At 44.3% G+C, this 12,412-nt stretch overlaps 1 protein-coding gene across 2 annotated transcripts in view; it reads left to right on the plus strand.

Moving 5' to 3' along the window:
• BCAS3 (BCAS3 microtubule associated cell migration factor) overlaps window positions 1–12,412 on the plus strand; it is a 1,601,451-nt gene that overhangs the window by 134,334 nt on the left and 1,454,705 nt on the right. For both annotated transcript variants that reach the window (XM_075589630.1, XM_075589629.1), the window contains exon 7: window positions 4,957–5,029. In XM_075589630.1, the coding sequence (XP_075445745.1) occupies window positions 4,957–5,029 (73 nt within the window). The remainder of the gene's footprint in view (window positions 1–4,956; window positions 5,030–12,412) is intronic.

Below are 12,412 nucleotides of genomic sequence, written 5' to 3' on the forward strand. Positions count from 1 at the left end.
TGTGTTATGTCCGACCAACTGACACAGACTTTTGTTTAGTTTGGAACCCATTGTAACGAGTGCTCGTCACAAACAGAATGGGACCCCGAGGTCGAGGTGGGAATTTGTAAACACCGACCCTAAGCCGAGAGGCCACAGTGTGCAGGTTCGTCGTTGTGTAGCCAGGTCAGGGTTTGGAGAGGTAAGGTAGTAGATATACTCACTGTGATAGAGGTTAGGAGACTGGAGGGTGGTTGAGGTCACTCAGCCGAGAACGAGGGTAGCAGAAGGTAGAATGGTAGATATCCAAGCTGAGGTTGAGGGTTGTAGAGGTCCGGGTGGTAGGATAGTATTGGCTGTCAAGATCTCCCATTGGCTGACTGCGGGGCGGGCCTTGGCTGTCATTGGCTGTCATTGCCTGACTACGGGGCGGGACTTGGCTCTCTGGCTCTCGCGGCCTCTGAGTGCAAGGCAGGGTGACGTCATTATATACACACAGAGATAGGGGAGATACATATATACACACACAGAGAGAGGGGAGATACATATATTATATACACACATAGAGAGGGGAGATACATATATTATATACACTCACAGAGAGACGGGACATACATATATTATATACACTCACAGAGAGAGGGGACATACATACAGTTAGGTCCAGAAATAATTGGACACTGATACAAGTTTTGTTATTTCGGCTGTGTACCAAAATAAATTCAAGTTACAGTTAAATAATGAATATGAGCTTAAAGTGCAGTCTATCAGCTTTAATTTGAGGGTATTCACATCCAAATTGGAGAAAGGGTTTAGGAATTACATCTCTTTAATATATAGCCCCCTCTTTTTCAAGGGACTAAAAGTAATTGGACAATTGACTCAAAAGCTGTTTCATGGACAGGAGTGGGCTATTCCTTCGTTATTTCATCATCAATTAAGCAGGTAAAATGTCTGGAGTTGATTCCAGGTGTGGCATTCGCATTTGGAAGCTGTTGCTGTGAACCCACAACATGCAGTCAAAGAAGCTCTCAATGCAAGTGAAACAGGGCAATAGGGACAGACAGCTAGACAATAGCGCTAGACCTACAAAGTGCACAAATAAAAAATGACAAATAATATAGTTAACAAGTGAAAAGTGATTATAGCCACTAAAGGACCTGAATGTGGATCACCTGTTGATGAATGCTGCCTAGGGGACCCCAACAACAAATTTCTCAAAGAACCTGTTACAGAGATAACACCATACACAAATGAAATCCCCGGCGCATGGTATGGACAGACAACAGAATGGATTACCACTAAAGTTGAAAAGAGTCCAATAGATATCCACAGTTGATAAAAGTCTGGATATTTTCCATATAAAAGTTCTGCTCCGGTGCTGTCCTCCTCAGGATATAGGTGCCTCGTGCGTTCCGGAAGCAGGAAGTAAAACGGAAGCTGGATGGCGATTTTCGGTGCAAAATTTAATGAACAGTAATGAACAGCAAAGACATGTTGTTAAAAAGAAAAAATCATCTAGAGAAAGAACTCTGACGCGTTTCGTGCATCCACTGCACTTTGACAAAGTTTGTCTTCCGGTTCTTGCATTGCTGCTTCACTGGAGACAGTCCGGCAGTTGTTGGTAGCCATATTTAGGTTTGAATGACAGCTTTTGTTTTACCTCGGGGGATTCTTAGTACCCTCTGCCTTCATGCATTCTTCCTGAACCCTGCCAAGAAGGAGAAATAAGGGGAGCGCAGATCAACACACACATACAAAATAAAATGCAATATCAATGGTGGGATGGCTAATGAATTAGCCAAACTACCTGACACATCCAGTAGTGAACAAGGGTTAGAATGAACCACAGTCAATGCACTTACTTGGTGTAGTCTGAACAGGATGGGTAATGGTGGTGATATATAAAAACTACTCACATGGCCATGTGTAAGTAAAAAGTCCTCAGAGGTTTCTTTACTTTAGCCCTCTGTCTGTGGGGGCCTTTACTGAGTCTCCAATTGAATACTCCCACAGGTGGAAGCTGTAAGTCCACCCCATCACAGGATGGTCTCGTAGGGTTTAAGCAAGATGCAGAGAGAGTGTGTTGTAAAAATAAAACATATAGTATTTATTTACAAAGCACAAATACACACTCACATGAAAGAATCACCACGGTGGCTGCAGCAAAGTCTGTGCTAGTTGCGACACCAAACGTTCCCCGCTCCCACGTCCGGTCTGCAGTCTTGGAAAGCAAAGCTGTAACGCACTCAGGATGGACAACTACGGCGGGCTCCACGTTTCAAAACCGTCCCACGAATTTGAGCAACACGTTTCGCTGATTGGTTCAGCTTCCTCAGGCTCTGTAGATCTGTATAAAGTCCCTCTGTCAGTTTAAATACCCTCACGATGTGCTTAGAAGGACGCCAAAGCTGCAGCCAATCTCCTGATATAACATTATAGCTGATAGTCACTTCGAAGAAGACGAGTAATAGTTATATAATAGTTGTTCACCCAATTTTCTTGCCCTCAGACTGGAATGTCTTAATACATAGATGATTCATAATACACAATTTAAAAAAGCACTTAATATCATAGAACAATAAAATGTTTAAAACCCAGTGTTATGTTAATCGTCAGACAGTGGTGGTTAATCCCCTAATACTAGAAACCTTTGTTAGAATCAAAACTTTCCATGAATAAAGGAACATGATACTGTATCAGTTTACTCATACCATAAACCTACAAAGGTGTGGTTCGAATTACTAAGAATCCTAAGCTATGGTGCATGGACTAAAATGACACATGTAAAGGAATAAAATCAGGATTTGTGGTTCCTGGCACCTGGCTATCCAACACATAATACCATAAAATTAGGGATGGACTCAACGCATCACAATTATCTGAAACATGTACTAAATTCCCCTCAGAAGAGTGTGAAGAACTGGTCTTATCATACTGGCTAATGCCTGAATAGAAATGTAGCTCATTATAATACTGATAAAATGAATTCGGCATGGATAGTATACAATACAGGGATATCCATCAACAAGCCAATGTTCCTGCCATGCTGGCAGAAACCATACACAATATGTAAAATGAGTTTTATAGAATACAATACAATAAGGATCGATTGTGGCAATTGGCTATAAAGAAAATGAGACAAAAAATTAACAGATGCAGAGTCTAACAGACACTAATAAAGAAACCCCCAAGGAGGTTCCTTACAGGGGCCGCTAGCTCCAGGGAGAACTCACTATTGGGACCTTTCTTCAGATGAAGGCCCCAATGTCTATGTGAACGTTTAGCCCATCTGGAACACGAGTCTTTTATTTATATATCCAAAATGTCTCTTTTTTTAAATAACCTGACCAACCTGTCACCTCCTCTCCAGTCTTGGGGTACACATTCTATTCCCCTATAGATTAGCCCAGTATTATGGGATTAACCCCCACTGTCTGACGAATAACATAACACTGGGTTTTAAACATTTTATTGTTCTATGATATTAAGTGCTTTTTTAAATTGTGTATTATGAATCATCTATGTATTAAGACATTCCAGTCTGAGGGCAAGAAAATTGGGTGCTCCAACTATTATATAACTATTACTCGTCTTCTGCGGAGTGACTATCAGCCATAATGTTATATCAGGAGATTGGCTGCAGCTTTGGCGTCCTTCTGAGCACATCGTGAGGGTATTTAAACTGACAGAGGGATGTCATACAGATGTACAGAGCCTGAGGAAGCTGAACCAATCAGTGAAATGCGTTGCTCAAATTCGTGGGACTGTTATGATCCTCGGAGGCTTCCGTAGTTGTCCGTCCTGATCGTGTTCCAAGACTGCAGACCGGACGTGGGAGCGGGGAACGTTTTGTATCACAACTAGCACAGACTTTGCTGCAGCCACTGTGGTGATTCTTACATGCGAGTGTGTATTTGTGCTTTGTAAATAAATACTACACTGTATATGTTTTATTTTTACAACACACTCTCTGCATCTTGCTTAAACCCTGGGAGACCATTCTGTGACTGGGTGGACTTACATCTTCCACCTGTGGGAGTATTCAATTGGAGACTCGGCAAAGGCCCCACAGACAGAGGGATAAAGTAAAGAAACCTCTGAGTACTTTTTACTTACACATGGCCGTGTGAGTAGTTTTTGTATATCACCACCATTACCCATCCTGTTCAGACTACACCAAGTAAGTGCATTGACTGTGGTTCATTCTAACCCTTGTTCACTACTGGATGTGTCAGGTAGTTTGGCTAATTCATTAGCCATCCCACCATTGATATTGCATTTTATTTTGTATGTGTGTGTTGATCTGCGCTCCCCTTATTTCTCCTTCTTTTACGCATTCTATTGAGGATCATGGAAATATCCTTATAGGGTTGAGCAGCAGACATTGGACTCCGCAGTAGTGTACCAACATTGGTGTGCATGCAGGGGCCCTCTATTACGGTAATATTAGAGCCTTGTTTATTTATTTTCATCCACAGTCAGAGAGAGCACCCTAGTTTCTTTCCTGTTGAACACTGCCAAGCCCAGGGACATTCCAGAGAATGAGGGCCGTTGCTTTTTGGTTTGGTGTGTTCCATGTGTGTCTCCAGGCTGCATAACTACTGCAAACAATCTGCACCACATTGTCATGGGACAATCAGCAACTGATTCCCCTCCCCCCCCCCTATATTGATGAAACCGGTAGTAATTGCAGCTGCTATGGCTGTATTTTATTATTTAAAAACAAAATCTTTGCTAATAAAGACATCGTGGGAGTCTGTCTTCTTTATTTAAATATCTAAAAATAAATTACCCAATAGTATGTACAGAACACGTAAAACAAAAAAATGTTACTCATATTTAAAAAATAAAAAATGCAAGTATTGAAATGTACAGAACTATTTATATTTTGTTAATAAGAAAACACAATTTCATTTTTTTGCAAAGATATTTTAAAATAAGTTTTCTGATCTGTTTTTGTTTCTCAATTTACAGGTCCTCAAAAGTGTGACAGTTTTTCAAAAAAGAGGCCTCTCCTTGGACTATGCAAAAGCATCGGATCTTGTGGGTAAGGAAACGTTCTCTTAAATACATCAATATTGTGGGGATCATTTCATGTGTATTTTCACTTTTTGAGGTTAATTCGGTCATGTTACCAGTTGACATTCTTCTGGTAACTTTCTATGAACCTTCCCTTTGTTCTGTGTATGCTCCTGTTTTTTTTACTTAGAACAGCAGTTTTACTATTCTGTTCTGTGCTACTGTACCATCACATACATACAAAACTTTCTGTGCAACCTTTTAGAGCAGGCCTGCCCAACTCGTAAAGTGAGAAGGGCCGAACTGCTCCAAGGAAAAAAAATTTGGGCCGCACGGGTTAAATCATCAACATCATCATCATCTCTCCTCCAGCACCTCTCACAATCAACCTTTACGATACTCCCCATCTCACCCACACAATACCCCCCTCCACATCAAACACACAATACCCCCTCCACATCAAACACACAATACCCCCTCCACATCCCCCCAGCCCATTCCATGTCAGCAGCCCCCCCCCAAGTCTGCATCCCATGTCAGCATCCCCGCCATGTCTCTCTTCCCTCAATATGACACTCTCTCCCCCTCCCCTAAATGACACTCTCTCCCCCTCCCCTAAATGACACTCTCTCCCCCTCCTCTCAATATGACGCTCTCCCCCTCCTCTCAATATGACTCTCTCCCCCTCCCCTCAATATGACTCTCTCCCCCTCCCCTCAATATGACACACTCTCTCCCTCCCCTCAATATGACACTCTCCCCCTTCCCTCAATATGACACTCTCTCTCCCTCCCCTCAATATGACACTCTCTCTCTCCCTCCCCTCAATATGACACACTCTCCCCCTCCCCTCAATATGACACACTCTCCCCCTCCCCTCAATATGACACTCTCTCTCCCTCCCCTCAATATGACACTCTCTCTCCCCTCCCCTCAATATGACACACTCTCTCCCTCCCCTCAATATGACACTCTTTCCCCCTCCCCTCAATATGACACTCTCTCCCAATCCTCTCAATATGACACTCTCTCCCAATCCCCTCAATATGACACACTCTCCCCCTCCCCTCAATATGACACACTCTCCCCCTCCCCTCAATATGACACTCTCCCTCCCCTCAATATGACACACTCTCCCCCTCCCCTCAATATGACACACTCTCCCCCTCCCCTCAATATGACACACTCTCCCCCTCCCCTCAATATGACACTCTCCCCCTCCCCTAAATGACACTCTCTCCCCCTCCCCTCAATATGACACTCTCTCCCCCTCCTCTCAATATGACACTCTCCCCCTCCCCTCAACATGACACTCTCCCCCTCCCCTAAATGACACTCTCCCCCTCCCCTCAATATGACACTCTCTCCCCCTCCCCTCAATATGACACTCTCTCCCCCTTCTCTCAATATGACACTCTTTCCCCCTCCCCTCAATATGACACGCTCTCCCCCTCCCCTCAATATGACACACTCTCCCCCTCCCCTCAATATGACACTCTCTGCCCCTCCCCTCAATATGACACTCTCTCCCCCTTCTCTCAATATGACACTCTCTCCCCCTCCCCTCAATATGACACTCTCTGCCCCTCCCCTCAATATGACACTCTCTCCCCCTTCTCTCAATATGACACTCTTTCCCCCTCCTCTCAATATGACACTCTTTCCCCCTCCTCTCAATATGACACTCTCTCCCCCTCCCCTCAATATGACACACTCTCCCCCTCCCCTCAATATGACACTCTCCCCCTCCCCTAAATGACACTCTCTCCCCCTCCCCTCAATATGACACTTTCTCTCCCGCCCCTCAATATGACACTCTCCCCCTCCCCTCAATATGACACTCTCTCCCCCTCCCCTCAATATGACACTCTCCCCCTCCCCTCAATATGACACACTCTCCCCCTCCCCTCAATATGACACTCTCTGCCCCTCCCCTCAATATGACACTCTCTCCCCCTTCTCTCAATATGACACTCTCTCCCCCTCCCCTCAATATGACACTCTCTGCCCCTCCCCTCAATATGACACTCTCTCCCCCTTCTCTCAATATGACACTCTTTCCCCCTCCTCTCAATATGACACTCTCTCCCAATCCCCTCAATATGACACACTCTCCCCCTCCCCTCAATATGACACACTCTCCCCCTCCCCTCAATATGACACTCTCCCTCCCCTCAATATGACACACTCTCCCCCTCCCCTCAATATGACACACTCTCCCCCTCCCCTCAATATGACACACTCTCCCCCTCCCCTCAATATGACACTCTCCCCCTCCCCTAAATGACACTCTCTCCCCCTCCCCTCAATATGACACTCTCTCCCCCTCCTCTCAATATGACACTCTCCCCCTCCCCTCAACATGACACTCTCCCCCTCCCCTAAATGACACTCTCCCCCTCCCCTCAATATGACACTCTCTCCCCCTCCCCTCAATATGACACTCTCTCCCCCTTCTCTCAATATGACACTCTTTCCCCCTCCCCTCAATATGACACGCTCTCCCCCTCCCCTCAATATGACACACTCTCCCCCTCCCCTCAATATGACACTCTCTGCCCCTCCCCTCAATATGACACTCTCTCCCCCTTCTCTCAATATGACACTCTCTCCCCCTCCCCTCAATATGACACTCTCTGCCCCTCCCCTCAATATGACACTCTCTCCCCCTTCTCTCAATATGACACTCTTTCCCCCTCCTCTCAATATGACACTCTTTCCCCCTCCTCTCAATATGACACTCTCTCCCCCTCCCCTCAATATGACACACTCTCCCCCTCCCCTCAATATGACACTCTCCCCCTCCCCTAAATGACACTCTCTCCCCCTCCCCTCAATATGACACTTTCTCTCCCACCCCTCAATATGACACTCTCCCCCTCCCCTCAATATGACACTCTCTCCCCCTCCCCTCAATATGACACTCTCCCCCTCCCCTCAATATGACACACTCTCCCCCTCCCCTCAATATGACACTCTCTCCCCCTTCTCTCAATATGACACTCTTTCCCCCTCCCCTCAATATGACACTCTCTCCCCCTCCCCTCAATATGACACACTCTCCCCCTCCCCTCAATATGACACTCTCTGCCCCTCCCCTCAATATGACACTCTCTCCCCCTTCTCTCAATATGACACTCTCTCCCCCTCCCCTCAATATGACACTCTCTGCCCCTCCCCTCAATATGACACTCTCTCCCCCTTCTCTCAATATGACACTCTTTCCCCCTCCTCTCAATATGACACTCTTTCCCCCTCCCCTCAATATGACACTCTCTCCCCCCCTGCAACTCACATCACACCCTCTCCCTGCAACTCACATCACTCTCTCCCCCCCCTGCACCTCACATCACTTCCCCCCCCTGCATCTCACATGTCAGCAGCCCCCCCATACATGTCAGCAGCCTCACATGTCAGCAGCCCACCCCCCCTCACATGTCAGCAGCCCCCCCCTCACATGTCAGCAGCCCACCCCCCCACCAGCCCGTTTTTCACTCCCACCCCCCCACCAGACCGTTTTTCACACCCACCCCCCACCAGCCCGTTTTTCACTCCCACCACCCACCAGCCCGTTTTTCACATCCACCCCCCTACCAGCACGTTTTTCACACCCACCCCCCTACCAGCCCGTTTTTCACACCCACCCCCCCACCAGCCCGTTTTTCACACCCACCCCCCCAACAGCCCATTTTTCAAACCCACCCCCCCACCAGCCAGTTTTTCACACACACACACACACACCTCTTAGATCAGCTCAGCACATCCGCTCCGATACTAAGCCCCGCCCCAGGCATGCTCTGACCTCCAACCCTGCTATTGAAAAAAAAAATACTCACGGCTGCCGCATCCTCTTCATGCTGCTGCTGCCTCTGCGCACCACAAAACCTGGGGGCGAGGAGGGGGGAGGGAGGAGGAGGAGGTGGTGGAGGAGGAAGGGGGGGGAGATGAATCGCCGCCATTTTTTTAAACTTTTTTTTATTATTTATTTAATTAACTGGCGCCCGGCCGGAGTCATCGCGGGCTGAGATTGTGTGTTTAGCAACCTTCTTCTTATACAGATTTGTTAAAGTACATTCACCCACAGTGGCGAGATAAAGTTTGGGAACCCGTTAGGATTTTCACATATTTCAAACCTAAAATGTTATTAGATCTTAATCTAAGTCCAAATAATTGATTAAGATAACATGATCAAACAAATGACAAATACTTTTTCAACATTTATTTATCTACAAATGATTCAACATTCAAAATGCATGCGTAAAAAAGTATGTAATACTTTAGATTCAGGCCCTGGTGGCAACCCCTTGAGCAGTAATGACTTCAGCTAAGTGTTTCCTGTAGCTTCTGGTCAGTCCCTCACATCAGTTTTGAGGAATTTTATCCCATTCTTCCTTACAGAACTGCTTTAACTCATAACCCACTTTCGGTTCAACTTCAGCTTACAGATGGATAGCCTGACTCAGAATCTACTGGTACAATGCAGAATTGGTTGTGTCAATGAAGGCAAGCCATCTAGGTCCTGAGACAGCAAAGCAGCCCCAAACTATCACACTCCCACCACTATGCTTGACGGTTGGAATGAGGTTCTTCTGTTCGAAAGCAGTGTTTGATTTTTGCCAAACATAACGTTTCGCATTGAGGCCAAAAGTTCTACCTTTGACTCGTCCGTCCAGAGAACATTGTTCCAGACCTCTTGTGGATCATCTATGTACTCTTTGGCGAACTTCAGACGAGCAGCAATGTTCTTTTTAGAGAGCAGTGGTTTCCTCCTCTGTCCTTCCATGAACACTATTCTTGTTTAGTCTTTTTGTGATAGTTGAGTCATGAACACTCACAGCCAAGGCAAGAATGGCCTGCAGATCCTTGGATCCTTGGGGTTCTTTGTGACTTCACGGATGATTTGCCGGTTTGTTCTTTGGTAGATTTTTGTAGTACGATAACTCCATTTGTAGTCTGTCTGACAGTGGATTGGTGGAGCCCGAAATCCCTAGAAATTGTTTTGTAACCCTTTCTAAACTGATGAGCATCAATAACTGCTTTTCTAAGGTCCTCAGATTTATTTTGATCATGGCATTACGTGTTTGCACACACCTGTATGGTGAAGACCAAATTTCCAGTCAATAACAGCGAGGAAGCATGTCTTAATATAATACAAAAGTTTAATTCTTCCATTAACATATCCCCACTGTGATACATGTTGATGGAATATTTAATCTCCCCTTATCCCTCCCCCTCTTTATTTTCTGTTCCCATCCCTGTCCTCTGTAACATTTTCAATACAATTTGAGCTTCAGAAAAAGCATATGCAGAGTCAGAAGGTAAAAATGACTAATGCGTTTGCGCCCTTGATGGTGCTTTATCGAAGGCATAATGTGAAGTAGAGTGACCTCCACTTCCGTTCTGATCGTGTTCACCATTCCACTTCCAATCTCTTTTAGAAAACGAAGTAAGACCTCATGATGTTTAGGATTTTATAAGAGCACCTGGCTAGAGAACGTCATAAGGGCAATAAAATGGTTTTAAAGCCACCTTCTTCCCCTGCTCTGAATGTATTTTAATGTTTTACGTACATTACCTGAACCAGGGGTTACTAGTGCTGATCTTACGACCTTTGAGGGTTTGACCGCAGAGGGGACCAATAGAATACTGCCCTGGTGCCCTGATCACCTTCTCTGGCCATGGAGTCCACCATGTTTCCTTGTAGTAAAATCACAGATATCTAAGGAGCTTTGAGGTCTTTGAAGGTCGGGTGACCGCCGATCAGCTTCAGTTAAATTAATTATATTATGAGCAGCACAGATTAAAGCAGCAATCTGCTATTCAGTTAAAATAAAAATGTCCTCGATTTGACTTAAGCCGTTAAAGCCCAAAACATCGACTCACTATTTTTTTTTTTGGATACTGTTCTTTGCTTCCAGGACCCTGTGTAGTCTTGATGTATTCTGGAGCAAACTATGAAGAATTCTGGCCAAAGAGCTTGCAATTTTTTTCATCCTCAAAAAATTATATAGGAATAAAATCAAATAAAAATACAAATGCTAAAGCTTTGGGTATGACCTTATTATACACACTTTTAGAAGCTTTAACCGAGCATTTCCATGAGTGTGCATTAATGTGTTGCAGATCTGTTTGAAATTAGATAAACTATACATATTGTCCAGTGAATGCTTGTCAGATTGTATATAATCCCAGGAGCAGATCTGATTAGATTAGAAGCACTGTTTATTTCTTGGTTGCCAGTGAATGTTCCATTCTGGTTGTTTGCTTGTAGGATTTCTACCGAGTTTCTATGTCCCTATAACCTGATGTATTTGTGTATATAGGACCTACCTTTTATCCAGAGTATTTAGATATATGTGCTTTCCTATCAGCTTTCTGTACCTCTCCTTTCTTGTTATTTTATTTATCCTTTGCGTTCTGGAAAGAGTAATACAAATTATAATTTGAAAACAATGAGACATGTAGAGAAAATGATTCATCGACTTGCTATCGTAATGTTATTTTGAGTTTATTATCCTGGCTTGGGGTCCGTGATATTTTAAGGAAACTGTCAAAACACTAAAGTTGAAATGGCCATTGTTATAGCCTCTTCGCTGCCAGAGTGGCAGAGGCCAAAAAGTCAAAGGTTTGTAAATGTACCCATGAAGAGACTAAGGGGTTATTCACAAAAACTCCCATGGAAGTCAAACGAGTTTTTTTGTACGATAGTGCTCTGATCGGCACTATTGCAGCTTAATGAATAACCCCCACCATGTTCAACTTCAAGGTCAAAACCAGTATTAGGGTCTTTATTAATGTTTACTTCCCGTTTTTTAGCAGCATGAAAGAGAACAATCGTTAACGATTAGGATTTTTCTTTTGGTTATTGCTTTTGAATAGACCAACAGTGTCAAACAGCAAAGCAACATTTTAAGCATTGCAGTCTTCTGCATGTGGAAACATTTTTTTTTTTTTTTTAAAGCTCCTGTTGAAATGCCCATTTCGGTTTTAACCTTATGTTTGACAGAAGGACTGCAATACATGGCAAGCCCCTCTGATTGTTAAGAAATTAAAAGAAAGATTACCATCACAGAAAGATGGCTATTACAGTTTGGGAATATATATTAATATGTTTCTGGGAATTGTGGCAGTGAGGGCGTTACAGTTTTATTTACTTTAAGATTTGTGAGCATGCGCCACTGGAAGTGTGTAAATACTTATCATGATCACTATAACTGTCCATTGTGTCCTTTTAAGCAATTCATTTTAAAATGTCCACGATTCATTTCATATGAAGGTACTAAAGACACAATGCATCTTACTTATGGTGTAATGAACACAGTTTTCAATGTTTTCATATTTTTTAAATAATAATCAGTGCCTTAAAGCAGGGGTGCGCAAACTGGGGTTGCAAGATTTTCTAGAGGGGGGG

The sequence above is a fragment of the Ascaphus truei genome, chromosome 3 (assembly GCF_040206685.1).
Source record: "Ascaphus truei isolate aAscTru1 chromosome 3, aAscTru1.hap1, whole genome shotgun sequence".
In the NCBI taxonomy this organism is placed as follows: Eukaryota; Metazoa; Chordata; class Amphibia; order Anura; family Ascaphidae; genus Ascaphus; species Ascaphus truei.